Source organism: Oryzias latipes, chromosome 16 (assembly GCF_053564925.1).
Source record: "Oryzias latipes strain Hd-rR chromosome 16, Olatipes_Hd-rR_3.1".
Classification (NCBI taxonomy): domain Eukaryota; kingdom Metazoa; phylum Chordata; class Actinopteri; order Beloniformes; family Adrianichthyidae; genus Oryzias; species Oryzias latipes.
In genome coordinates, this window is record NC_136252.1 from 14,767,255 (window position 1) to 14,794,261 (window position 27,007).

Genomic DNA, 27,007 nt, shown 5'->3' on the forward strand with positions numbered 1-27,007 from the left:
GCAACTAAAATACTATATAGTCCGGGACTATTTCGTGACCTGGATTTTAAAAGCAATTCGGACACTGTGCTTACACCTTTTTTCTATTTTTTTTTTTTTAAATGGCGAATACGACGTCACCGAATTCATGAAGAGAAAAACTTAGTGATATGAGCGTTTTGCGACGACCATTTATGAATCCACTCAGTTCTGATGATGAAAACGATGATTGTTTACTTAAAAAAAATACAATTATATACAAATTTATTTGCAAAAATTGTTCAAATGCAATGCATTGTGGTATGTATTTGCCAATCCAGTGAGCATCGAAGTACACTGGTTTTTCACAGAGACTTCTGGGAAATGTCTAGGGCACAGGATTTTGAAATTGTAGATTTGGACAGCACTGCAAAATGGCGAACGCGCTATATAGTGCACTTCGTAGTGAGAAGTGAAGGAATTCGGACATAGCCCCTGTTTACCAACGTTGTTTGGCTCCAACATGGCGACATCTATATCGCAAAAAAAATGGCAATAGAAACCACAAACCCTTGACAGCTACCTGATCAAATCATCTCCAACCTTCAGCACCAATCAGAGAGCAACATCTGTTTTATCCTCGTTTCAGGCGTTTTCTATGCATTAACTGTATTGAATATGACCAAAACGTGTCTCTTTTGTCTTTGGTTTGGTATTTGTACAGAGTTTCGTTCGAGGCTGGATATAAAATCATCAACCTCACCAAAAATGGGCAAATACAAGCAAAACAAAAACACCTAGTTACTGGAACATAGCTGTTAAGTTTTAAAGCTGACAAGTGGTCTCTTGTAAAAGAAAAGGCCACACCCATTTTAGTATCACTTCAAAAATGTTAAATAAAATGGTTTTAAAATTTTACCCCAAATTATTTTAAATTTCACGGATATGCGAGGAATAAAGGTGTTGAATTCACATTGCTAACATATTTCTATCATTTGACAGAATGGACATTACTTTGTGAAATTGAATGATCAGTTATGTGGTGAATTGGCTCCAAGTTATATTTTCAAATTATTAAGGAGGAAGACTAAAATTGGTCTGTCCTTGGCTTAAGCACTAAATTTAGGGCCAAAAATTCTGAGCATTTTTACAGAAACTTTAAGACCAAATGCTATAATTTTTAAAATAGCTGGAAAAAAAACAACAAAAAAAACAGTAGTCATCTGGCAAATCCAAATTCAGCCAGTTACTGCATCTCTGAGAACTGGTCCGAGTGAAAAAATGACTTACTTCCTTATGCAATGAAGTCAATTCAGTCAGTGTGGTCTTAATCAGTTTCTATGGCAACCACTTTCACCATTCAGAATAAGCTGAACGTAAACTCAGGAGAATCGGACAAATGTTTTGACAGATTCTCCTTTTATTGGGGCATCCGATTGGCCAGTTTATAATTTCAAATAACTTTGTGAAAAAAAGAATTGAATTAGCAAGAACTGTTATTTTGACCATTATAATGTCCAAGTAAACTCTGTTTTTTCAAGTCTACGTTGGTGTCTTGGAGCCGGTCCTCATGGACATCCTCTTGGTTCTAACCTAACAGGCGACACCAGTTTTATCAAACTATCTTGCAACTGAAAACACGCAAGCCAATTCCCACAGTGAAACTGAAACAGACAAGTGTTGAGTTAATGTTTCTTTAATTTCATCCCAGAGTCACATCAACAAGTTACTAAACATCATAGCAGTCCTAAACAAAGTCAGAGTAGCTTGCCATCATGACTCTTCACCCTCAAAATGCATTAATAAAATAAAGCCTGTTCAATATAGAAAAGAGGAGACGTATACAGAAAAATAAGGTCTTGGTTCACATACATCAAGCCATCGGAAAGACAATATTTCTTTCGTCTTAGGCTTTCCACTGAACAAACTCTGATAAACAGGCAGCAATAGCATAAATACACGTTTTGCTTGCAGGTTTTAAATATTCTCAGATGCATACCAATCTGGAAAATAGGAGATTCAAAGTGAAAAGCAATGCATTTTTATAGACAAAATCCCCTCAACCCCCAAATAGTTCAGAACGGTTAAAAAAAAAGATTTCTAGCGGTATTGTTGCTCATTTTTGGGTAACTTTTGTTTTACAGTGTAATACTTTATTTTTGTTTTACGACAATATGCTTTCCATTCTAAATGTTTCAAGCTTTAGTCTTTGCAGTGGATTGTACGATTGTACGATCACACACACTAGGGTGCAAACGTCTTTAGGCTAACAGCAATGATGCTAGCTTTCCTTTTCTTTATCAAACATTCCAGAGTGAAAAAAAATCAAAAAACTAACACAAACATCCTGGTGGGGTTTTCTTTGAACCCAAGGAATCAATAAAAAAAAACGGAAAATATTTCTAATTTTCTTCATGTCTCCACAAACACGTTTCATCATAAGAAAAGCAATTGTTACAATACTGTAACCTACAAACGTATTAAATTCTTCAAATAAAAAAAAACAAACCTAAAGTGCGAGCACAATTCCATCCATACAATTTCAACCGGAAAACGTAAAAAGGGAGCAATACTAAAAAGATTGTCATGTACCATGTCCGTGTTAGTCTGCGCGTGTGCGTGCAGTCTGGAGTGCTCGTCCGTGTGCCCGACGCCGTCATGTGGTGGAACTTCACCTCAGGCTCGGACGCACCGCCACACTCGCGCTTTACTTAGTTCAACCTGCACGCCTCACGCTGAACGACAAACGAGCTTAAAAGAGGTCAAAAGCAAACTTTTGAAAACTATGAATTCTTAGGAAGAGGTTCACTGGACATCAGAGCGCTGAGGAGCTTCTGATCGTGACAAGATTGTCTGTACATTCTCTTTTATCGTAATAAAAATGAATAGATGCTGTCAAGGCTATTGGTTTCCATATGAAATCTGCATTTCGCTTATAAGCAGTCAAATCAGCCATAGTAAGATTACAAACGGTAACATTTACACTGGACAAATACAGCACGAAGGGCATCAATACAAAAAAGAAATAAAAAAATAAAATAAAGGGAAAAGACGAGGCTCCATCGATAGAATCTGCAAAGCAGAGAAGATCGCAGATCTTTGTCATGGCAGTGGAAACAAAAAAAAAAAAATCATGCTTTTATATAAATATATCAAATAAAAAGATAATCTATTCTAAGTGTCCTGGAATATTCCAAATACAAAAGAATCACTTTTGAAAAGGGTTACTTCTCTCGAATAAAAAGTGAGAATACAAAGAGTATGAACAATCGCTGAGAACTACGTTTGGAATTTGTCGCATGTACCGAGATACACTTCGATTCAGATTGGGACAGTTGGCACTACGTCTGCTCGGGGGAGGGGAAGCCCTCAACTAACACGTCCTTTAGAAACCGCAATGCTGTAAAAGCCCTGTAAGATGTTAAAAACTGGAACAAAAAAGGGACAAAGAAGGTCAAAAAACAACCACATTTCCTAATTTCATATAAACAAGTCAGACTTTATAAATAAAAAAACATGTTAGGAATGGGAAAATGCATTCTATGATATCAAAATGTATCCCAACTGAGAAGAATGGTCCTGTCTAGTTTCAATTCTTCATTGAATGATTTTAACCCTTCACCTTACTTTAAAAAAATTGGCCAACCTTTTTTTTTTTTTTTTTTTTTTAAACAGCGGCAGCTATGATAAAACCCGTCATTTCTATCATCTCAAACAAAAACATGACGGTGTTTTACTTTCCATTTACATTCATAACCAGCATCTGTTAAGCTGCGTTCACACCGCCTTTGGCCGCATTTGTTCAAGCCCCCACCTCCAATGAAAGCGTTTTGGTCAAGAGCATTTTGGTCAAGCTTAAGTAAGGGTTAACGGCCGACGAAGTGTGCGTTATTACTTTTTAAACACACGCCGTGGGAGCCTGAACTGTCCGACGCAGACGGTTCAGGCTTCCACGGCGTGTGTTAAAAAGTAATAACGCACACTTCGTCGGCCGTTAACCCTTGCATAATTTTAAGACCGTTTTTGGACTCGATATAGAAGAAAAAAATGCAGCCATTGAATGTGCGTTTAAGGTTAAAATAGGTCAAACTTTGACCAATCGGGGGCTGGGATTTGTTAGAGATGTATGAATGGCGTCTATTTGTATTCAGGGACGTGCCAATCGTTTGAAATTGATCATGGAGGAGAAATCAATAATTGTGGTTTGTCTGAATTTCTATGACACCAAGTCTTTCATGGATCAGAACAGAGCAGTGAAAGAAAAAGCCTGGAGCAAGATTTGCGAGACTTGCACCACTACTACATTCCACAACGAGCCTCTGCGAACTGTAGGTGGCGGACATGCGCTCATAAATCGTAGAAAAAAGAAGCAGCAGCCCCTCTTTACTTGTTCAGTGTGAACGCCGTGGGCTAAACGGGAGTTCAAGAACACGCTTTTAGGGCGCCCGGTGTGAACGTAGCTTTTCAGAACTTTCTTCTGTGGATTCTAGACATGATTCTGAGTAAAGCAGAACTCCTAAACATGACCAGGAATGCTCAAAAATTCCAGGATAAAAATGCCTGTGTGGACAGGCGAGGAGGAACGCTGAAAGAATGTTTTGCAGTTCTTAATGAATGTGCTTTCAGTGTGCACACGGTACCCTTCTTTACATGGCGAACATACAAAAGGACGCCTTTAAATGTAGGAAAAAAAACTGAATGACCCCATGTATTTTTGGTCCACTTTGTTTAACTGCAGTTTAAGAAAAAGAAAAATTGACTTGAAACAACAGTAATACCAAACAAAGCGAATGACAGAGATGCACACGGGGGCTTGTAAAAAACAAAAGAAAAAAGGGGTTTACATGCAAATAATGACATCATATTATTATAGGAGTAAATATTTACATTTTGTCTTTATACCCTGAGCTAAATCAAAAATTACTGTTCAAATACAAACCCATCCCACACACACACACACACACAGACGCATACACACAGACACACACACACACACCGGCTCATGTCAGTCTCAGTTGAACTCGCAGAGACCTGAGTTAACCTCAAAGTTATGACTGAAGCGACACGCATCAGAACCGTCACTGGTACCCCCAGGTCCTCAACCCTTTAGACAATAAGCAGAGTCACTCTGCACCCTCCGATTGAAAAGGCAGCTACCACGAAAGAAGAGGAAAAACAGACGAAAGTTTAAAAAGAGAGTCAAAGGAGTTTCCTTTTAAAGTTTCGTCCCGCGTACAGAACAAAGATTGTTCCATCGTTGCTTCCCTTGTGTGAGAAAACATGCACAGTTTCTAATATGTGACGAGGAAACCAAACAAAAAACGCCAGTGGATCCTAAAAAGGGTCGGCCCTTCAAGTATAAATCTAAAAATTAAAATAAAAAATTAATAATAATAATAATTTATCGATTGACATTCTAATGTCTCTTCTTATAAGAGGGGGAGATAAACTGAAAATCGGAAAGATTTAACAGCCACAAAACGGTAAACCTTTTCTCTTTTTTGTAGCTGTGATCCATTAAAAGTATGTTTCCTTTGCTTTTAAGCAAAAATACTAATGTGATTGATTTGTGCTCCCTCAGAAAAGCCTCCTCTCACCGGGAGAGGGGCGCGTTCGCTCCTACATGTCTAAACCTCTTAGTTGTGTTTCTTCAGGAGTGCGTCTTTCGTGCCGTCGTGGTCTCTGGGGCTGAAGTCGGGACAGATGCCGTTGGCGGTTTTGCTGGTGGCAGTGGCGTGTACGTCCAGGGTGGACGGGCTGGGTTGTTTTTGTCGACTCTGAAGGTCTGCATTGTCTGCATATAAATAGTCCTCCGAAAAGTCTGGGTTCTCCTCCACAAAGCATCTGAACTTGTCTGGAAAGAACCACAAGGGGGAGCCAAAGACCATTGAAAATCTAAACACCAACTTCAACGCTTCCAAGGCAACAAATTAATTTTTTTGCTCCTCGTAAAGAAAGAGCGGTGGAATCTTTTCAAATCTCTTACCAAAAGTCATCTTCCCCGTGTCAGCAATATCGATGGCAGTGAAGAGATGTGACACATCCAGATGAGTCACTCCTAAAGCCGTCTTTAGCATGACTGCCAGTTCTGCCTCTGTGATGGCACTGTCCTCCTCTGCCTCAAACATCTGCAGAGCAAAAACATACTATGCAACAACACTATCTGACCTTCTTTATTCTGCATTGATATTTTGCTGTATAACACAAAATGCTTTCCCCGGAGTAGAAGTTGTACATTCAAATGTCTCATTTTACTAAAAAGTCTTGCTAGCTGTAGCTCAATTTATGTTATTGAGTCAAAGTCATGCTGAATTGTTTATTTGAAAGAACAAAGGCTGGAACGAAACCTACCTTGAAGGCCAATTTCATCGTTTCCAGAGTTTTGGTGGGTCTGCAAACTACAGATAAGGCGATCACATATTCTCTAATGTCCATGCTGTTATCTTCATCCTGTTGAAGAGATAACGGAAAGCATCCCCACTTTTTAAAATCAAGAGACTAAGCCTACTAATACAAAAACAAAAAAAAAAACATTTTTAGGGAATTATTTAAGCATCAATAATAAACGATTATTCAGATTATGATGATCAGACTCCATTCCTGATTCAAATCACACTCACTTCAATGCAAATTCAAATTTCTAATCTAAATAAATGAAACAACTATAAAAATGGACAACAATCGTAAATAACAAAACAAAAAAAACAAAAAAACAGGCTGTCCATTTTATGAACAGACACATTGAAATCCCACTCTGATGTTAATCTATTTTACAAGTGTTCCCAGTGGTCTTCATTATAATTGTGCCATTTTTAGCCAAAATAAAAAAATTAATTCATTCTGTTTTCATCACAAATGCACTTTTTTCCCCCCCAAACAGCATTTTACCGTCTGCGCCTGATTCAAAACCATTTGAATAAAGAAAAAGTGAATTGTCTTTACATACAGCATGGATACCAGCAATGCAAACGTGAAGACATTTCTAAACCTGGATATCTCCCAGCCACTGCACACCCCTGAATGAACTCCTATTAGGATATACCGAGGACATTTGGGGCTTTCTAATGATACCAAACGTGACATGGTGGGACTCTGGGAATTGTAGTTTTTATAGATTTAAACTATTTTTGACTGGATAACATTTTTTTCCTTTGGTAGTCAGGAAGCTAAATGAGAAAAAAACTACAAGAAAATGGTAAAGAACACAATTTTCACCAGAGTGGGTCTTTAAATAAAACACATTCTGCCCTAAGTACAGTTGCTGCATGTTTATATGTGCGTGGATGTAACAAAAGTGAGGATTGAGAAAAGGCTGCAGCAGCTTTTACCTCATCAAAAAGAGCAAACATATCTCGAAGCATGTCGGACACTGGAACATCGAGGAAGTGAGCAAAACCCTGGAGGTCCAGCTTCTGTCCCTCCAGCTTCCTGGCTCTGTTCCCGTAGTCCTGCAGGACCTTCTCACTGTTGGCGGGCTTAAGCCTGTGACGGGGCAGAAAACTGCTTACTGCATAGTTTGACGTCTAAACTAAGACATCTCAACCCTGCTTAATCATATCTGTAAAAACACTTTTCTAAATTTAAAGGTGATCACGTTTTGCAGCGTTTTGGGGAATACATTTGCAAACTTTTCATGATTTTCTTATTGAATTGCATATCTTCCATTGGCCAACAGGTAGCTGAATAGTGTAAAACAGCTGCTTGTTTTTACATGTCAGCTCACACCAGCTCAAACACCCACACTAAATAAACCAACCGCTCGGATACACCTGAGCAAAGATCCTTCCTAGAAAACATTGAAACTTCCACCCATACTGGTTCTACAAAACTCCAGCAAGGCATCTCTACTGAACATTTTATTTACCTTGATGGTCCACTGCTTTACAAAGGTTTGAGCGACTCACCCCAGTCTTCTGACAAGTCGTGCGAACTCCAGCAGACAGGTTTCCACCGGCAGTTTCAGCTGCCCCTCTGCCATGGCCAGCTGGCAGTCCTCAAATGAATAATCGGTGATGGGAACCCCGAGGGCTCTAAAGGAAACATAGGGGGAGATTCGAGTGAGCAAATCGATACAAAGCAGGCCTTAAGTTCCAATGATTTAAGCTAAAGATAATGGAGGTAACGGACCAGAGAAAAAAAACGAGCCCTTTTTGAAATCTGAAAGAAATAAAATGTCTAAAAAAACACCAAAACATCAGGAGTGCGTGTTTTTTTCTTCAGTTTTGGATCTGAGTTGACCACAACTGTAAAACTACAAACTAACCTGTGCAAAACAAATAAAAACTAAGACAATAGAAACAGTGACAAACCCTTGCTAGAATTCACCTGCTTTGCAGTGGGAATCTAAGCTTATTTATTTAATTTTTTGTGGATAAATTTGTGGATAAAATAGAGCATTTTCTTCATATTTTTGAAAACATTTGCTGTATATCTGCTGACCGTGGATAATAACGTTAGATCCTAATGAATCAAACATCAATACTTGTAATAAATCTCCAAACTCCATCAACACTCTGGACTTACTGCGCCATGACTCGTCTGACATTGACAGCGAAGAGAGCGGGGTTCTTTTTCTCCTCCTCTGAGGGAGTGTATATGGGGAGGAACTGGAAGAGGGAGCAAGAGGCGGGGCATGAGTGTTCTCCACCTCACACCTGCTGGACATTTTTTCCCAACAGCAGTTTTAAAACCGTTTTAGGATAACAGTTCCTCAAACGGGAAAATACTTGCATACTCACTTCAATCACAAACTCGTTGTGTAACTGGCAGAGTGTCAGCCACAAGATTGCAAACCTTTATTTAAAAAGACAGAAAAATATATTTTTTAAATGGGATGAAAAAAATGAAAAAAAAAATTGTGGAAGTTTTTTTTAAGTTCAGCAGAAGGTTTCAGTTTACATTTTGGATTTATAACATTTATTTCATCTTTTAAATTAAGCAACAATCTTTGGCCTTTGTTTAAACCGCAGCCCTATTTGTTCCTCAAAGTCACTGTTTGGCAGAGACTAATGTAGGTAATCAAAGTTTGTGGTAAATGACTTTGAAACAAAGTGTTGGGTAATCAATGAGATAATGCTGTTTCTTTTAAGAGGCTATGAAATTGTGAAGCATTTAGCTTGCAGACATAAAAAGGCGAATGTGCTTAAAAGATCAAAGCTTGTTCACATTTTTTTTTTAATACTTTGATTCCACAAACACGGGGTGTGTTAAATACGTTGTGTGTGTACTTACGCCCCTGGTCCTTGCCACGTCCATGTAATTGAGTCCTGAAAAGAAAAATAAAATAATGAAGAATAATTTTTTTTTTATGTTTATCACTCTAAAGATGCTCGTTTTCTTCTGGTGAAACAGTCCTGAATGAAATGCAGCTGAAGTAAGAAGTCTTTTCCCTCAAAAACAGGGTTGTATGTTTAAAGGATTTGGGCTTTTTAGCTGAATCAGCTGCAACTTTCTCTGCCTTTCAACTGGAAGACTCTCAGGTAAAACAACTGATCATCAGTAAAGAACAGAACCTTTTCATCATCAGAATCTCTGTTTAGCAAATATGTCAAAGGTTAGAAAGACAAAACAGTGCAGCTCTGAAATAAACTCTAAATGATCTGACACTTTGGGTGTAATGAGGTGATGAGTGTTGACTGATCAGTTTTGCGATCAAGTCGTAAAATGGAAACAAAAAAGAAAAGTAGACTTTTGGTCATTCTTTTGTCAACTTAAAAAAAATCATTTTAAAGCACTAAAATATATATGTACATTTTTACAATATTAGTAGTTTAAAGCACTTTGATTGCTAATATATCAGCTACTAATCTTACTAGTTTGTTGGGGTAACGGATTACAACTGGTTGCACTGGAACAGCAGGAATGAAGGCTCCTAGAGAAAAAAAAAATTGCAATCAATTTTTGTCATCTCCAAAGATAAGATATGAGCAACAATATGGAAACAAATATTTTACAAGATGCTTCATAATAACCTTTTCATTATAATGTTGCTTGGCATTTCCTCAGGTTTTCTTTAAACCTTTGAGTACATTTTTTTTAAGCACTAAAATAGTCAAGATTTGTCGTTTTTTTTCCTTTAAACTACATCGTTTTCCCGTATCTGCATTTTTTTAGCGCTGTGTGAAAAGAACCGTCGCAGTACGCCGTCATACTCCATTTACGTTAAATCTTTCTGTTGCTTTTGCCTTTTGTGATTAGGAGAGGGATCAGGTGTGAAAGAAAGAAATCCTAACAGGACAGAAATCCAGGAAATCCTAACAGCACAGTGGAATCCAGCTGGACACTCAACTGGAGAGTGAAAACAGGAAAAAGAGGCGACAGTCTGCATGCTTAAACCTGACTGACTAAAGGACAAGAGAGGCCAAAAAGCTAAAACGCACAAACTATTAACTGGTTGGTAAAACGAAGCAATGAAACGGTAAGACAGCCGATACATGTAATGAACAAACAAAGCAGTGAAAATACCTGGCTTAAAGGTTATGAGGCAGGATCTGTTAGTACAGGTCCCCTCTGGAAAAATCATGATCTGTGGGTAAAAGTTAAAAAATTAAAACATTTGAGAAATCCATCATGTTATGGACTGAAATTTGATATTATTTTACGTTATTTTATTTGGAAACTGCTGAATTAGTAACATAGTATCTAAGGGGAACTAAAAGAAAGACTTTGAAAGGACCAGCATATCAGCATTTACTGAACAAAACTAAAGCAGGTTCCTGTGCATTCCGGTTTAATTCTCAGGTGTTCTCGCATAAAACATGAAAACAATGTGCTTACTTGAGGCCATTCTCCTCGAGAGTGAGCTCTGCGTTTGATCTCCTCCACGGTTTTCTTTCTCGAGTTCTGGTCCGATCGAGACACGAACACCGGCCGGATGTATTTAATCAGAGCTGGACACAGAGGGAAAAGATAGGAAGCTTTGTGAGCTTTCATGTAAATTATAAAAAATAAAAAAAGGTAATATTGGGAAAAAAATAAGGTCTTTAAGTTTATTCATATTTAAAAATGTTTATTTCTTAAAACTTTTCAGTCTGAGTATATAAAGTCAATATCGACACAAACCACACTTCTTGAATATTTTTTTAAAAATACATTAACATGCATGTACAACTTTGCCTATCTGCACGCCTGGAGTCATTAACATATTGGGAAAATTACAGGATTCAGTTTCAAGAGGACGCAATTTGAGCTCATCCGTGGACTACAGATCCAACAAAAAGATCCGGGTTGTTGTTGAAGTGAAGTGCAGACAAAAGACACCCTGTACACGTGAGGCCAGCTGATCATGTCTAATGCTTATTACAGACTCCACATGCTCGGCATGCAAAGGATCTTTGTACGAGTCCGATGCTGGCGGACCACAACCGCTCAGAGGACGGCCGGTTCCAGAGGCAGCAGACAGGGGGAATGTGTAAAGCCTGGTCCTATTTTAGAAAAGCACAATCTTTGCAGACATGCATTAGTGGCTTTCAGAAACAATGTGGGTACATTCTGCAGTATGAACAAGTGTTGCTGTTTGAACTTTGCCACGTTTCACTCAGCCTGAAGGGTAATAATGTGGCAAACTGCTGACCCAGCACAAAGGCAGGAGGAGAAAGGCAGACTAAAATAACACTCATAGATCTTTCTTGTGCATCCTGCTGGCAGAGACATAAGCCAGTGGCCTCACTTGCAACTGCAGGAGTGATTGCACGTGCGAGCTAGTTAATAGGATATGTTGACAGACTCGTGTGTACTGTCTGCACCCAGGCTGGGCCTATCTGCCCTTTGCAAAGGGACGTTTAAGTGTACAGAGACAAAAACTATGTGCAATTTAAAAGCCCATTTTTATCCCCCTTTTAGGTAAAAGTTAGAAAATAAACATCTTTACTGTTGATTTTTGCCTTCCTGGTTACATGGTAATAATAAAATGAGCCAATGCTTAGAATAATGGTCAAAAGTGAACAGATAATGAAGTTGCACTCTGTAGACCAGTGGTACCCAAACCCCAGGAGAGAAAAATAAATAAATAAAACTTCATTTTTTCCCCTTTTTATTTACAATCTCATTCTGAAGGAAGTTTTATTTAGGAAAACTACTGGATACTCAAACACTTCTTACTGATTCTTGACACACCTTTAGCGGCTGGTGTTGATCACCAAATTGAAACCCACAAGCTAGAAAAGTCAACAAAAAATAAAAGTATTTGGAAAGTTTCTTTTCACAGAAAAAAGTCAGTGAAAAAACTGAAAAAAGAGCTTTTAACATTTAAATAAAATAAAACTGTATTTAGCAGAAAAAACAAGTCTGATGTGAGTCTGCAGAAAAATGGCTAAATAGAGATGAGTGGCATCTGTTTCAGTCTGAACTTCAGATGCAAACACATTTGAATAAAGAGAGCAAAATCTGTTTCCATGGTGGTAACATGACCTTTCTTATAAGTAGTCGCCATGGCTCCTAGGCTGGGTCCTGAATTACCATCTTGTGGGACATTTTCATGTTTTAAAGGTCTAGTTACCGTTCACATACAATAGATCTTGAAGTAGCTGTGCAGAGCTTTAATTTCAAAAGGAACGTGGTTTTAATGAATCAAATATTGGATTTAGATGTGGTTATTTTCCAGATGCGTTTTTCCAAATGAAGAACAAAAGTGACAAAACAACAGGTATGGGTCACATGTTGTAAAAAAGTGCTGTAAGAAAAGCGTCTTAGCCAAGACACAAAGAGCTTCTTTTTTTTATGTGCCGAGGAAATTGCAAAATAATTCCGTTTTTATGAAGATTGCAAATGAGGAGGCTGTGTGTGCCGAGATAGGCCATTTCACCGCTGTGGGATGAAAGAGTTGAGAAGTTTAGATTGTGCTCTTTTGGGATGTCGTGCAACGACTACCAGACATCACTCACCCACAACTCAGTGGCCTTGTGTTAGAGTGTCTGCCCTGAGACTGGAAGGTCAACCGAGTCAACCCAAAGTCTCCCTGCTTGACACTCGGCATTAGGGGGTTGGATCAAAGGGTTAAACCATACCAATGGTTCTTATGTGCGCCTGTGTCTGGAGCTCATCAGTCCGCCAGAAGATGGATCACATGTGGAGAACAAACTTCACACACCAAGGTGTTTGACAACTAATGGGACTAAAACTCTTTAATTTGCAAAGCCTAGTGTGGGGGAATATTCGATATTCGAACTCGATAGACAAACATCAATACATTGATAAACAAACATCAGGGCTTTGAATGTGATGTGGGCACATACTGGAAGTCGGTGCAAAGACTTGAGTTCTTTTTGGTTAGACAAAAATGAGGCGTGCAGCTGAATCCTTTGCAGAGGTTTGAGTGTGCAGTCTGGTAGCTCTATAGGAAGTGCATTACAGTAATCAAGCAAGCCCTTGCACAAGAGGTTGAGTGCCATAAATCATGAGAGCACGTCTGATCTCCTGCGAAGATCTGCTTGCATGAGAAATGGTGGAAAACCTTTTCTTTGAATTTCAGATGAATGGTGACTATTACAGAGACAAACGTGATAAATACTTAAATTTTTAGTTGCACAAAAGAACCGACAGTCAAAAAAAGAACTGAACGAAACAGAAAAACAAATCTTTTTTTAAAGGCTTAAGAACTTTTGCACAGAAAAAAAGCTTCTCCTCATCTAGTAAGTTCTTTTACTTTCTGATTCAGTAACTACGTTTGTTTGACTACAAGGAGGTTCTTAAACAAAGTGAAGTGTCTTGGCAAAAACAGCACCTACTCTCTTCTTTGGGCAATCCTTGTCCAAAAGGTTTCATTTTTAATCACAGCTACGTCAGTATATGAAAAAAAGCAAAGAAACTAGAAAACAAATCAGTTGTGGTTTTCTACTTACTGCCCCAGAGAGGTATGTCCTTGCTTTCTGCCTTCATGACGATAGAGGACATCGTCATTGTGACTGGGATGGCATCAAAATAGGATGAATGGGGCGCCAGGGTAAGGATGGGTGCTTCTGTAGGCAATGCCCTTTGCCCTTTGATGGTCATCCAATGGAAACCTCCTGCAAACCACATGGCCCGCATGATGAGTTTCAGAATGACGTCCACCAGTCTGAAAAGAAAGTTGTGGAAGATTGAGGAACATTTCTAATTTACATTGTGGTTTCTTTAAAATAAATAAATAATTACATTTAGGAAATAAAATAAAAAACTGGTTAAAGTAGTCTGTGGTGAAAAGCATTTCTAGTTTACAAAAATGCAAATTTTCTTTTTTAAAGGAAAAAGGATAGTACAATTCATATTAAATGGTAAGATTTAAAATACAGGACAAACTATAAAAAATGAAGCAGTAAAACTAAAACAAAAAAACAATGTTTCAAACATCATTCATACAGACTCTCCCTGCCCTTTGTTTTAATGACTACATGTCAAATATTTAGATTTGAGCTTTTCTAGTATTATAATAAAGTGTAAGTATAAATACTGAAGTATTTGATGCTTTCAGTTCAAGAGTTTTCTGTTAGTTGCAGGATTACAAACAAGGTTTTCAAAGACAAATAATATTTAATAAATCAACATTTGTTATTAACTGGTGGTGAAAGGAGTTTGATTGTAATGTGATCGTACAAAGCTTTATTCATATCTGAAGTTGGAAACATTTGCTGACTTGCTCTCACATGTCAAGAAATGCTATGCTTTTTTTTCCCCAGTAAAAAAAAATAACAAAAAAATCCTTAAGATGCACAGACGTTCACCACAGCACTCACCTTCTCCAGAGGCACTGTGGCTCAACAGTGGTCTCTGAGCGACCTATTGTGGCGAGAAAGGCAAAAGGCCAAGCCAGTAACATCATGAACGCAGCCATGAAAAGGCGGATTGGGAATAGTGTGACTGTCATCAGAGCGATCTGAGAAAAAGGAATGAGAAAAACACAAAGTTATAATTACTATATTCACTCAGTAGAAATTTTCGCTATGGTGTAATGGAATACATATTACAATATAATCCAAATAACTTGTCAAATTTGAACACTGAGGTTCATAAGAGAAATGTGTAATCATCAGAAGGTTGTTCAGATGCAAATATGTGTTTATCATACTTTAAACATAACAGATGCACTGAAGGAACATGATGCAATTGTTTCATTTCAGATAAGAAAAGGCATTTTTATTACAAACTAAGCTGAAAATGAAAGCAAAAGCTTTTAAGCTTTAAAAGAGAACATAAATAAAGCAGACCGCTAAAATGCTTGATCAGTTCCATTTAAAAACAAAACATTAATTCATAAATAAATTCTACTGTTTTCAAGTTTTACAGAACAAACGTAAAACTGACAATTTTGTCAACAACCTGTGAATGAGCTAGGAACTAAAACCAAATTCTCAGAATTTCTTCTTGCAGTTTAGATTCTGCTGTGCAGATCTAACATTTGTCGTTTTTAATAGTAAGAATAATGGATTGGATTTATCTGCACTTTTCCAGACGCTCAAAAGCGCTTACAATGTACGTCCATTATTCATTCCCTCCTCATTCGTACTTGGTGATGTGGCTACTGATGTAGCTCCAGCTGCCCTGGGGCAGACTAACAGAGGCGTGGCTGCCGTTTGCGCCTATGGCCCCTCTAACCATCACCTGAATCATTCATACACATTCACACAACAGTGGAGCCGCACTGGAGGCCGGAGTGTGAAGTGTCTTTCCCAAAGACACGATGACAGTTGGCTGGGGGAAGCGGGGATCGCACCGCCGACCTGCTCAACCGCCTGAGCCCCTGACGCCCTAATATTGCTGGAGAATCATCGTGTATTTCAGTCTGACATTGCTTGGTTCTGCTTCAGGTGATAGACAGGTTAGTGGTATTTCCTGTTTTGCAAGGTCTGTGCACGTTACTGCTTTTTGACAGTTTTAAATAACGGAAATACCTCCCCACAAGGGCCGGAATTTAATTTTCTGGATAGGGAAAACACTCATAAAAATCAGAAAGATATAGCACCAACTTCTATGATAATATTGAACCAAGTCTAGCTAAGGATATTCCAACAATAAGCAAAGGTCTTCAATTCATAGAAAGTGACATCAATACTATGTTTCATGAAGAAGTGGGGGGAAAAAGAGGTCATTGAAGTCCCTAAGCAGTGAAAGAACAACAAATCTACGATACTGATATGTTAGTCAAGAAGGTAATTGAAGACATTTCAAAACGCATGGCTCATATCAGGAATTTATCATTCCAGAATGGTACATTTCCTCTGAAAAGGAAAACTGCAAAAAAAATAAAATAAATCCCATTGTACAAATCTGGAGATAAACATCAGTTCACAAATGACAGGCCTGTCTCCTTACTCCCTCAGTTTTCTAAGATCCCAAAAAAAACGTTCTAAAACGAGACTTGGAAATTCAGTGATAAATATAATATACTTGCAGACAGCCAGTATGGCTTTAGAGTGAGCAGATGAATACTAACTAACGGGTAAAATAACTAATGTCATGGAAGAAATTATGTAGGAGTTTTCGTAGATTAAAAAAAAAGCATTTGATACAATAAATCAGGATATTCCAATTGATAAAACTGATAAATTTGGAGTGAGCGGACCAGCTTTAGAATGGGTGAAAAGCTATTTGAGAGAGACAGCAACAGTTGTAGATATTGTGTGTATTGTACCTCAGGGTTCAGTACTTGGGCCAGTTTTATTTCATCTTTACATTAATGATATTGTCAAAACATCTCATGAAATGAAATTTATATCATTTACTGATTATACAAACATTCTGTTTTCTCACAAAAGTATCCAGGAACTCCTGACCAAAGTAACCAGAAGGATATATAAACTAACCAAAATAAATTATAAGTTAATCTGGATAAAACTAAAATTAAGTTTTTTGGCAACAATAATGTAAAAATATGGAGCCCATGTCCTTACATAAAAAAAAAATATATTCTCCTTCCCACAGATTAATATCTTGTTCCCACAAATTAATATCTTGTTCGCACGAAATACTATTCCGTTACCACAAGATAAAATTGCGTTCCCTCGAAAGACTATTTCGTTCCCTCAAAATGATTAACTTGTGCGAACAAAATAATGAATTCGTTCAAACGGAATAATTATTCACGTCATGAGTCATTCATAAACAAGATATCGCTCTCTGACAAAAAAGACGCTTTCAGCGGTAACTTCCGTGTCTCTGTGACCCACATTCGTTCAAGAAAGGAAAAAGAAAAACAAGAATGATCAATTTATTACTGTCTCATATATCATAAGATTTAGGATACCTAGGCTTGGTGCTCTGCCATACGATTCACCAGACATAGCTCCTAGCTCCGCCGCGGAGCTCTTTTGCTTGTCATGCCGGCATTCGGGCAGCTGGCTGGCCGGTAGACAGACAGCCAGCTGATATTGTAGTTTAGGGTCGAATAGGAATAATAATATTTAGGACTTGTCTTTTATTAACATACTCTAGCAGTCGTTAGAGTTGGCTACATGCTAACTAGCCGATCATTTATGCTGTTATTCACTTCATAGATTTACAGCAGATACCTTCACATTTCTGTCTGTGTGTGTCTCATTACATTGCATTGAAGACACGGAGGATGTTTAGAGATCAGTTTTATTTATTTTAAAAAGCACAAAAGCATCGGTGATCACGTTCATCCACCTGATCCTGGTACGCTCTCCGTCCATCTTGCTGCAAAAGCCACTTTCTGCCACTACTTCCGTATCTCTGTGAGCATTCAATAGGGGTAAAAATAAAAGCAACAATTATCGATCTATTATTGTCTCCATGAAAATCAGAAAAATATCATAAGATTAGGCTGAAAGGTATGTTATACCGGTGCTGATGTAAATTACACTGTATAAACTTACGGTATATTGTTAGGGATAGGATTAAAAAAGTTTTAACTTCTTCCTGCTCCATTTCGAACTATATATTGATGTAATTTATTTTAATTTATAATCTATATACAATTGTCCTTTGTTGTTTTCTTTTGTTTTTTTAATAGTTATCCATGTATTGTTTGAAATAAAAATTTACAAACAAACATTTAGGTGACAGACGGGACAGCTCGTTAGCATAGCATCATTAGCATTAGCGTCTAACAACAACGCTGTCGCCAAATCACCACATTTTATTCATCTGTCTGTTGCTGCTGTAAGTGAAGCAGCTTTATCTTCCACTTCTGACTGAATCCTGTTAAAAGTCGCCACATGTTCTGCTGTTTCATCACTCAAAACTGAACGCTACACATATGAAGTGACCACGGGGTGTCGTACGTGACGTGTTTGTTTATCTCGCATGCAGACAGTAAAGGACGAAAGGAGTGCAAATAAACATGACTGACCGCAGATGCTGAATCATGGAAGATGTGCTGTCGTGGTATGCCAGTTCTATTTTGCAGTAGAGACACTGCACCTTGTTCTCTTCTTTATTAAGTGTGTGATAATGATCCCACACTTTAGACAATTTCTATGGAGTGATATTTCTGCCACCATGTTGCACACAAAACTACGACGGAGTTTTAGGGCCACGGTGAGGAAAAAAATTCTGGCCAACGTGGCGAGATTAAAGTCGTCATGTCGACTTTAATCTCGTCATGACGAGAAAAAACTCGTCTTGTCGAGATAAAAGTCGAAATAAAGTTTCGAGATTAAAGTCGCAATGTTGCGCGCGAGAGAAAAAAACTCGTAAATTTACGAGATTATTGTCGTGGAAGTGAGCATGCAGAGCAGCAGGTGAACGCCGTGCAGCAGCAGAGCAGACCGACTAAACTTTGTTGAACAGGTGAGCTGAATGTTAATTGATAACGTTCCAAATGTCTGGAGGCTCATTTGATTGATTTACGATTCATTAAAGTTTTATTTATTGATGGTTGGTTTGCAGGATCTCTGCAGCCCGATAACCATCGGGTGTCCCTGCAGCTGTTTGCTTGAATCCTTTCTTCCTCCACCAAAGACGAGATCTCTATGTTTGTGTGATGCTTCCGTCTGAGGAGGAGAAGCACTTTTTGCTTTTTTCAACGTTGTAATGCTAATATAACAGACTATTTTCATTCATCTTTGTTTTTTTAATGATCAAACGGGTCGCTTCATCTGCAGGAGGGGGCGTATGTAACACTGTTTACTTCCGCATTGGTGATCGGATGACAGATTCATGACGTAATGTGACAGATGAACTTCAGGTTATGTGAATGAAAAGGAGAATAAAGGCTGCAGCGGTCCACTACACCCAAACGTGTCTCTGAGCTCCTTATTTTATATATGAAACTCCGCTTTACTGACACCGAACCCCGGAAAAACTGCTACACGGAAAATAATCTGATTTTGAGTCGCCAAAAGACTCAGAATCTCTGTTTTAAACCTATAATCCGGAAATAAAGCTTCACAAAAGGCTCCACATATTTCATCTTCAAACTAGGCTCCGATAAACAGACAACTTCGGGGTTTTCTCCTTGTTAATCTATGAATTTTTTCCCGTAAATTTACGAGTTTTTAGTGGCCATAAAACTCTGTCGTAAACTCTGAAGTACAAAGCCACTGGCTCACTAACATAAGCCATAACACTGAATACTCCTGAAAGACTCAGCTTCACTGCTCTCGCGCAACATTACGACTTTAATCTCGAAACTTTATTTCGACTTTTATCTCGAAACGACGAGTTTTTTCTCGAAACTTTGTGTCGAGTTTTTTCTCGTCATGAAGAGATTAAAGTCGACATGACGACTTTAATCTTGTCATGTTGGCCAGAATTTTTTTTCCTCACCGTGGCCCTAAAACTCCGTCATACAAAACTTTCTAAGTTGAACACAAAACTTTCTACGTTTTTTGCTCAAAAATTTTTTTTTGCTCAAAATTTTTTTTTTTTTGCTTTCAAAAACGTTTTTTGCGTTTGCAAAACACATTTTTTTACGTGCGCTGTGTCAAATCTCGTTTTTGCCTTATCTTTGATTTTGCTGACTACTTAGAGCGCAATTTAGCGTGATATGACTGCCACTGGCATCGCCAAAAAGAAATTTGCATGCGTTGTGTGTCATCTCACTTTTTTCCTATCTTTGCTAAGTTAAGTTTCGGTTTGACGTGACCAAGCTGCCATCAAACAGCTGCTGATTGGTCCATATTCTAACCAATCAAATCGCCATATGAATCTAACATGGTGTCTGCTGCCGAGGCTCAGAGGCTGAACCAGCTCTTTTTACGCTCATTTTTAGATGAAGACGTTTTCATTTTTTAAATAATTCATAATAATTCATACTTTTTTTTTTTAGCATTCGTTCATTTTTATGAAGTCAGATTTGTGAATTTATGGCTGAGGATCTCCTGAAACTAAAGTTTATCTGCTGACATTACATCAACAGGTCTGTTTGATCTGTGAATCCTGCAGAGCAAAATATTAGTGAAAAGTGTGATTTTCTTTAACCCCTTGTGCTATCTCAGATGACCCCACCCTTACATTGACGTGTTCTCCCTAACATGACAAAGGTGGATAAAGGTGGAAATATTTCATGTAATCCATGGACACCAGTGAAGATCACAAATCATTGACAAAAAAAAGTTCAGAGCACTGTCTAGTGGGTCTAGATGACCCATCTCCCAATGTTAAAGTGCCTAGGATAGCACAAGGGTTAAGGTCTGTTTGTTAAAACAAAACAATAAAAAATTTAAAGCACATATTATTTTATGCTGCACACGTGTTTGGGATCAGATGAACAGCAGTAATAGGCAAAAGAATGATGGCTCACCACAGGAGACTCAATGCATTTATCAGAAGCATTTTTAACTTTTATGTAAATTTTCACCAGTGTCTCATGTTTTAGAACTTGAGACACTAGAACTAGAACTAGAAGAGCGTTTGTCCAAAGTTTAAAAATATTGGTCATCAAAAATGCTATTTTCTCTTAATATTTCAACAATTATTTATTAAAATAAAACAATAGTTCAGATACAAATCTTAAAAAGTTTAACTGCTTCCGGCTGGATGGAGTCGGAGCTCGGACTTTTTTTTTTGTTTTTTTGTTTTTTTGCTGCAGACGTTTTAAACACGTTGGTCTCTACACAGACATGAATAAATACTAAACTCTGTTTTATTTTAGCTGCTTTGCTGCTATTTCTGGGTTTTACTCTGAGACAAACGGGCCAGAGTGGTTGAAAACGGCAGAACCCCGTATGAACAGAACCGACAAAGTCCAAAGTCAATGTCTGCCTCGGAGTACCGTCAATATGAGACAGAGACACTTGATTGGTTAGAATCTGGACCAATCAGCAGCTGTTTGATGGCAGCTTGTCACATCAAACCGAAACTTAACTTAGCAAAGATAGGAAAAAAGTGAGATGACACACAACGCATGTGAATTTCTTTTTGGCGATGCCAGTGGCAGTCATATCACGCTAAGTCGCGCTCAAAGTAGTCAGCGGAAAGGCCGTTGGTCCTGATGACGTACCTGTGGAGGTATGGAAGTGCTTAGGAGAGACAGCAGTGGAATTTCTAACGAGGTTGTTCAATAGGATTTTAGAGAGTGAGAAGATGCCTGAGGAATGGAGGAGAAGCGTTCTGGTTCCGATCTTTAAGAACAAGGGTGACACGCAGAACTGCAGCAACTATAGAGGAATAAAGTTGATGAGCCACACAATGAAGCTGTGGGAAAGAGTAGTGGAAGCCAGGCTTAGGAAGAAGGTGGAGATTTGTGAGCAGCAGTATGGTTTCATGCCCCGTAAGAGCACCACTGATGCCATTTTTGCTTTGAGAATGTTGATGGAAAAGTACAGAGATGGTCAGAAGGAGCTGCATTGTGTGTTCGTAGATTTAGAGAAGGCGTATGACAGGGTGCCGAGGGAGGAGCTGTGGTACTGTATGAGGTCGTCTGGAGTGGCAGAGAAGTATGTCAGAGTAGTTCAGGACATGTATGAGAGAAGTATGACGGTGGTGAGATGTGCTGTACGTCAGACAGAGGAGTTCAAGGTGGAGGTGGGACTACACCAAGGATCAGCTTTGAGTCCCTTTTTGTTTGCTATGCTGATGGACAGGTTGACAGACGAGGTAAGACAGGAATATTCCTGGACAATGATGTTTGCAGATGACATTGTAATTTGCAGTGAGAGTAGAGAGCAGGTGGAGGAACAGCTAGAGAGGTGGAGGTTTGCTCTGGAAAGAAGAGGCATGAAGGTCAGTCGTAGTAAGACAGAACATGTGTCTGAACGAGAGGGATCAAGGTAGAAGCGTTAGGTTACAGGGGGCTGAGGTGAAGAAGGTGCAGGAGTTTAAGTACTTGGGGTCAACAGTTCAGTGTGATGGGGAGTGTGGAAAAGAGGTGAAGAGGCGAGTGCAGGCAGGTTGGAGCGGGTGGAGGAAAGTGTCAGGAGTGTTGTGTGACAGAAGAGTGCCAGCAAGACTCAAAGGAAAGGTGTACAAGACAGTGGTGAGACCAGCTCTGCTCTATGGGTTAGAGACGGTAGCAGTGAGACAGAGACAAGAGGTTGATATGGAGGTAGCGGAGATGAAGATGTTGAGGTTCTCCTTAGGAGTGACCAGGTTAGACAGGATAAGGAACGAATACATCAGAGGGACGGCTCATGTTGCCTGTGTTAGGGACAAAGTCAGAGAAGCCAGACTGAGATGGTTTGGACATGTTCAGAGGAGGGATAGTGGATATATTGGTAGAAGGATGTTGGAGATGGAGCTGCCTGGCAGGAGGGCAAGAGGACGGCCAAAGAGGAGATATATGGATGTCTTAACAGAGGACATGAAGTTGGCTAATGTTAGGGTAGAAGATGTCCATGATAGAGTGAGGTGGAAAACGATGATTCGCTGTGGCGACCCCTGATGGGAAAAGCCAAAAGAGAAAGAAGAAGTCACAATAATCACACATGGTAGGGGTGCAATTTAAACTCATCATCTTCTCCCTCCCTCTCACTCATGGTGCAGAGACTTAAGCATAGTAGGACAAAATAACTCGGCAAAACACAGTAAAACAGCTAAACAACTTAACACATTTGGTCAAAAACCCACACTTAAACCCAGATCCGTCCAGACAGGCAAAGGGAATGGTACCCCACAATCCTTTGCGGTGCCGAGCTAACAGCAGCACCAAAGTTACACCTATTTAATTGAATTCATTTGAATGAAAGTAAAAATAAATGTCTGAAAACGACGTGTTATTTTTAAGCTGACTTAACAAAAAAAAAATTTATCTTAACTGAAGCAAATAATTAAGTTAGATCAAAGTAAAAAAGCTTATTTTTCCAACATTCATATGTGGTCTTATCACCCTCTCACGGTGGAAAAAGTATTATCTGAGCTTCTTCATCCACTAAATCCTCTTCAAATGGACTTGCCATGCTTCTTCACCTCACTGAAACAAACTAACCTTCAACTAAACCTGCTCCAGACCAGGTTATGTTCAGAGCATGAGTTGCCATGGCAACTTGACATGGCCTGAAACATATCTCCATTTCTGGAACCGAAAGCTGAGGTTATCAACTTCCTTAGCCTCAATTTACCGTGGGAGCTAACATAACCTGCTTTCTGGAATACCCCCCAGGAGTGTCAAACTGAGATCCACAGTTGGACAAAACTCAGTAAAAAAAGTGTACAAGTTGAATGTTCAGTGTTAGAGAACTTGCAAATGGCTTTCTAGTATGAATTTAACCTGAAACGCACAAAGCCTGCAAAACAAAACATTTACTCCCAACATTCATTTGTTTGCACTCTCTCCTGCTTCCAATAGCAGTGCAACAAAAATGGTGAGCAATAGTGGGAGCTGTCCAACTGGAGAGCTTTTAGTTGAATGACAGCTCAGACGAGGAAAACAAACAAAAAAAACATGGATCTAGTCATCTACAAGTGAATGCATCAATATCGAGCGGAGCAGGGAGCTTGTGGCTTCCTACGAGTTTGTATGTAAAAAAAACTGCTTTTCTTTTCATCTGCTCCTGATTCACTAGAATTTAAAAATAATCAAATACTTACAAATGCAGTTTTCATCTTACATTTTTTTTATATGTCAACTGTCATAAGAAAAAGTCTACAAAAACACCCAAAACAAAATTGGCAATGAAGTGGGTCTTTAAAGCTCAGTTTTGTGATGGACAGTAGTTTATACTTGAAACTGAAACTGGCAAAGCTTTTAAAGAACTGAACCTAAAAAAAAGAACATTGTATATTAAAAAATTTAGTAAAAAAAACTTTAAAAAAATAAAAAACGTCAGCTGAATTTCCTTGTGAAAGCTAGAGTTTGTCTGAATTAATTTTTCTACGGGCTAAGTACAGCCAAAATCTTATAAGAAAAATCTAACTTTCATGTAGCAGCAATTAAAAGGAAGGGTGCATTAAAGCCCAGTTCACTGTTCTGCTGGATTCTCACTGGTCTGAAATACTTAACGTCTCATCACGGAGAACACTTCATCAATGTGAGGCGTTCGCCGTTGAGCTGAAGAAATCCTCAGGACTGAATGAAGGCGTTCGTCAGTAAGTCGACTCTTCCATGAAGATTTGTTTATCCTCATGTGCTTTTCCAAGCTTTCAACAAGCAAACACACTGGCAGTGTATTGTGCGATTTGTAGCGCATGCGGGCCAGCTCCAATAGAACAGGCCTCGAGTTTGACATTTATGCTTTACAACAATAATACTACACTGGTTTGTCACCACAGACAAGATTTACACACCTGGTGTGCTGCAGAAATGCAATAACAAATTGTACTTCCTGCTACCTGTTGAAACCTGTTATGCTCTACAGTTAAAAATGTCATTTTTGGATCATAGCCAAATGTCAGGTTCATCCTTCACCACCTTGAAGTGCATGTTTGGGGGTCAGGGAAATGAGTTGCATCATCACTAACAGTGATTTAAGTGACGGTGAGCTGAAGAAAACACTTTTTGCTCCAAATGTAACAAGAGGCGAAAGAGGATTTCTTTTTCCTCCAACTTCTTTTTCCTTTTAACTTAATCACTGATGAATCTGAAAAGCTCCCCACAATCACTTCATAGGCTCCTAAAAATGAAAAAAAGCTTAAATGCAATGACCAATCACTTTTTGTTAAACTAATACACATATTATTCTACAATCCCAAACATTTCTGCACTAATAAATCAAAAGCTAATCTAAAGAATGCTGACTGTATCACATTGTCAAGGAAACCATTAAAAAAAAAAAAAAAGAAAGGATTTCGGTAGCTCTCGATGTCACAGATACAAAGATGAACTTCAATGGAAGTGCTGAAATGTCACATTTGGAATAAAAGGCGCTCCATCCATTGTGTTTAGATTGTTCAGTGTTTGGCACAGACGTTTGATTCATGTGTAATGGTCCAATACTGTATTTTCAGCAGCAGCGTGGAATAATGAAGTGCACGTATTCCAGCTGGGAAACAGTTCAGCTCCATGACTGTTCATGTTTGCGCTAAAACAATTGTATTAAGACCCACTGTTAGGCCTGCACAATATACCGCAAATTTATCGTTATCGCAATATCCAGCTCTGCAATAGGCATATCGCAAAAGACGGCGAATATCGCAATTAATCGTAAATCCAAAATGTGTTAAAACAATATTATGGCAGCTTGACGCTTTTAACGAATCAAATAAATCCCTTTATGCTTTGACCAATCAGATGGACGCCTTCCCATTGTTTACCAATCAGATGGAGGCCTATTATGTTAGATGTTTGTCACCTATGTCGATGAAGGTCATTTGGAGTATAATTTTAAATTGTTTCTAATGAAATGGGAATGATGTTTTTGGCATTTTTCTATTTTTTTATATACCGCAAATTATATTGTTATCGCAATATTAATCTCTAATATCGCATATCGCAAGTTTTCCTCATATTGTGCAGCCCTACCCACTGTGATAGATTTGACAAATCAGTTGTTACTGAATTGATCTATATCTAGAAAAAACATGTTATATTTATTAAAGCTATTCATCGATTTTCCTATAAAGTACGTTATTCCATTTTCATTAGAGAGAACCCTTTTTTCTTCTCTGATTTAGCACCTTTCTTTAGTTCTTAAACAAACAGGTGTAAAAAGTGTTGTTAGTACACAAAGTAAATTTGTTTTAAGTGGAACTATAAGGAAATTAATGCATATTCAATCAAGTCTTGTTAATGGAATTAAAATTCTGATTGTAAATTGAATTAATTCAGTATTTTGGCAGTGAAAACCAGCCCTAAGTCACCATGGTAATTTGACTTGGATAATATTCTAATATATATTTAAATATAAAATATAGAAATATACAGTTTCTACTGACTGTATAGAAAACATTATAGAGTAGGACAAAAAAAACAACTATTTTTTCCCACCTTCTAATAGACAAAAAACTTTTTTTTCCATTTTTGTAGAGTTCTTCATATTAAAGAGTGTTAAATGTAGCACTAAGAACATTTTAAAATTAATTGTAATTTTCCTGTGATTGTATAAGCCAGCAATAGAATAATAATTGAGCAATTAAATAATTAAAGTCTTTAAGACAAAAAATAAAAACACTACAAACACAATTAGTTCTACCCATTTCTGAATGACAGCAGGTCATATTATTCATTACCAGTGCCTGCCAGATTTTCTAAACCCTAAAACAAAAGTCTATAAATGTTCCATACGATACACATTTCTGGCAAGCACTCTGCCAAACTTTGTGTTTCACTTTGAATAGTATCCAGTGCTTTCCATTGTGGGTTTAATGACCGCTTTAAAACAAACTCTTATCTTGTGTCAATAATTGACATGATAGCAGCTGCCACTGTGCAGCATCGAGTTTATCTTATCAGGAGAGAAGTTATGGGACAATATAGTCAATTAAGATTGAAGGATGTCAATAAACTTTTTTTTACTTTAGCAAACAGCCGTAAGGAACCACGTGTAGCATTTTCTGATGGTGGAGGACGTGTACAGGAAGGGTCAGAGTCGCCTTCACCTGCTGAGGAGACTGAGGTCATTCGGCGTGTGCAGACAGCTGCTGAGGACCTTTTACGACACTGTTGTGGCCTCAGTGGTCCTTTATGGAGTTGTGTGCTGGGCGGGTGGCAGTACAGGCAGAGACATGAGGAGACTTAACAAACTGGTTAAGAAAGCCGGCTCTGTCCTGGGCTGCACACTTGAGTCCATCGAGGAGGTGG

The 27,007-nt window shown here is 38.4% G+C and overlaps 1 protein-coding gene across 1 annotated transcript in view; it reads right to left on the reverse strand.

The window, feature by feature from the left end:
• Positions 1 to 1,638: 1,638 nt before the first annotated feature.
• The window catches only part of LOC101159130 (lysophosphatidylcholine acyltransferase 1), a 32,834-nt gene continuing 7,465 nt past the window's right edge, over positions 1,639 to 27,007 (reverse strand). Inside the window, exons 2-14 of the mRNA XM_004077761.5 lie at positions 14,667 to 14,806; positions 13,797 to 14,011; positions 10,735 to 10,847; positions 10,423 to 10,483; positions 9,771 to 9,829; positions 9,190 to 9,224; positions 8,697 to 8,751; positions 8,482 to 8,564; positions 7,863 to 7,988; positions 7,287 to 7,440; positions 6,310 to 6,408; positions 5,945 to 6,086; positions 1,639 to 5,812 (exon numbers count right to left, since the gene is read on the reverse strand). Of these exons, the coding sequence (XP_004077809.1) occupies positions 5,595 to 5,812; positions 5,945 to 6,086; positions 6,310 to 6,408; positions 7,287 to 7,440; positions 7,863 to 7,988; positions 8,482 to 8,564; positions 8,697 to 8,751; positions 9,190 to 9,224; positions 9,771 to 9,829; positions 10,423 to 10,483; positions 10,735 to 10,847; positions 13,797 to 14,011; positions 14,667 to 14,806 (1,500 nt within the window). The 3' untranslated portion in view covers positions 1,639 to 5,594. The remainder of the gene's footprint in view (positions 5,813 to 5,944; positions 6,087 to 6,309; positions 6,409 to 7,286; positions 7,441 to 7,862; positions 7,989 to 8,481; positions 8,565 to 8,696; positions 8,752 to 9,189; positions 9,225 to 9,770; positions 9,830 to 10,422; positions 10,484 to 10,734; positions 10,848 to 13,796; positions 14,012 to 14,666; positions 14,807 to 27,007) is intronic.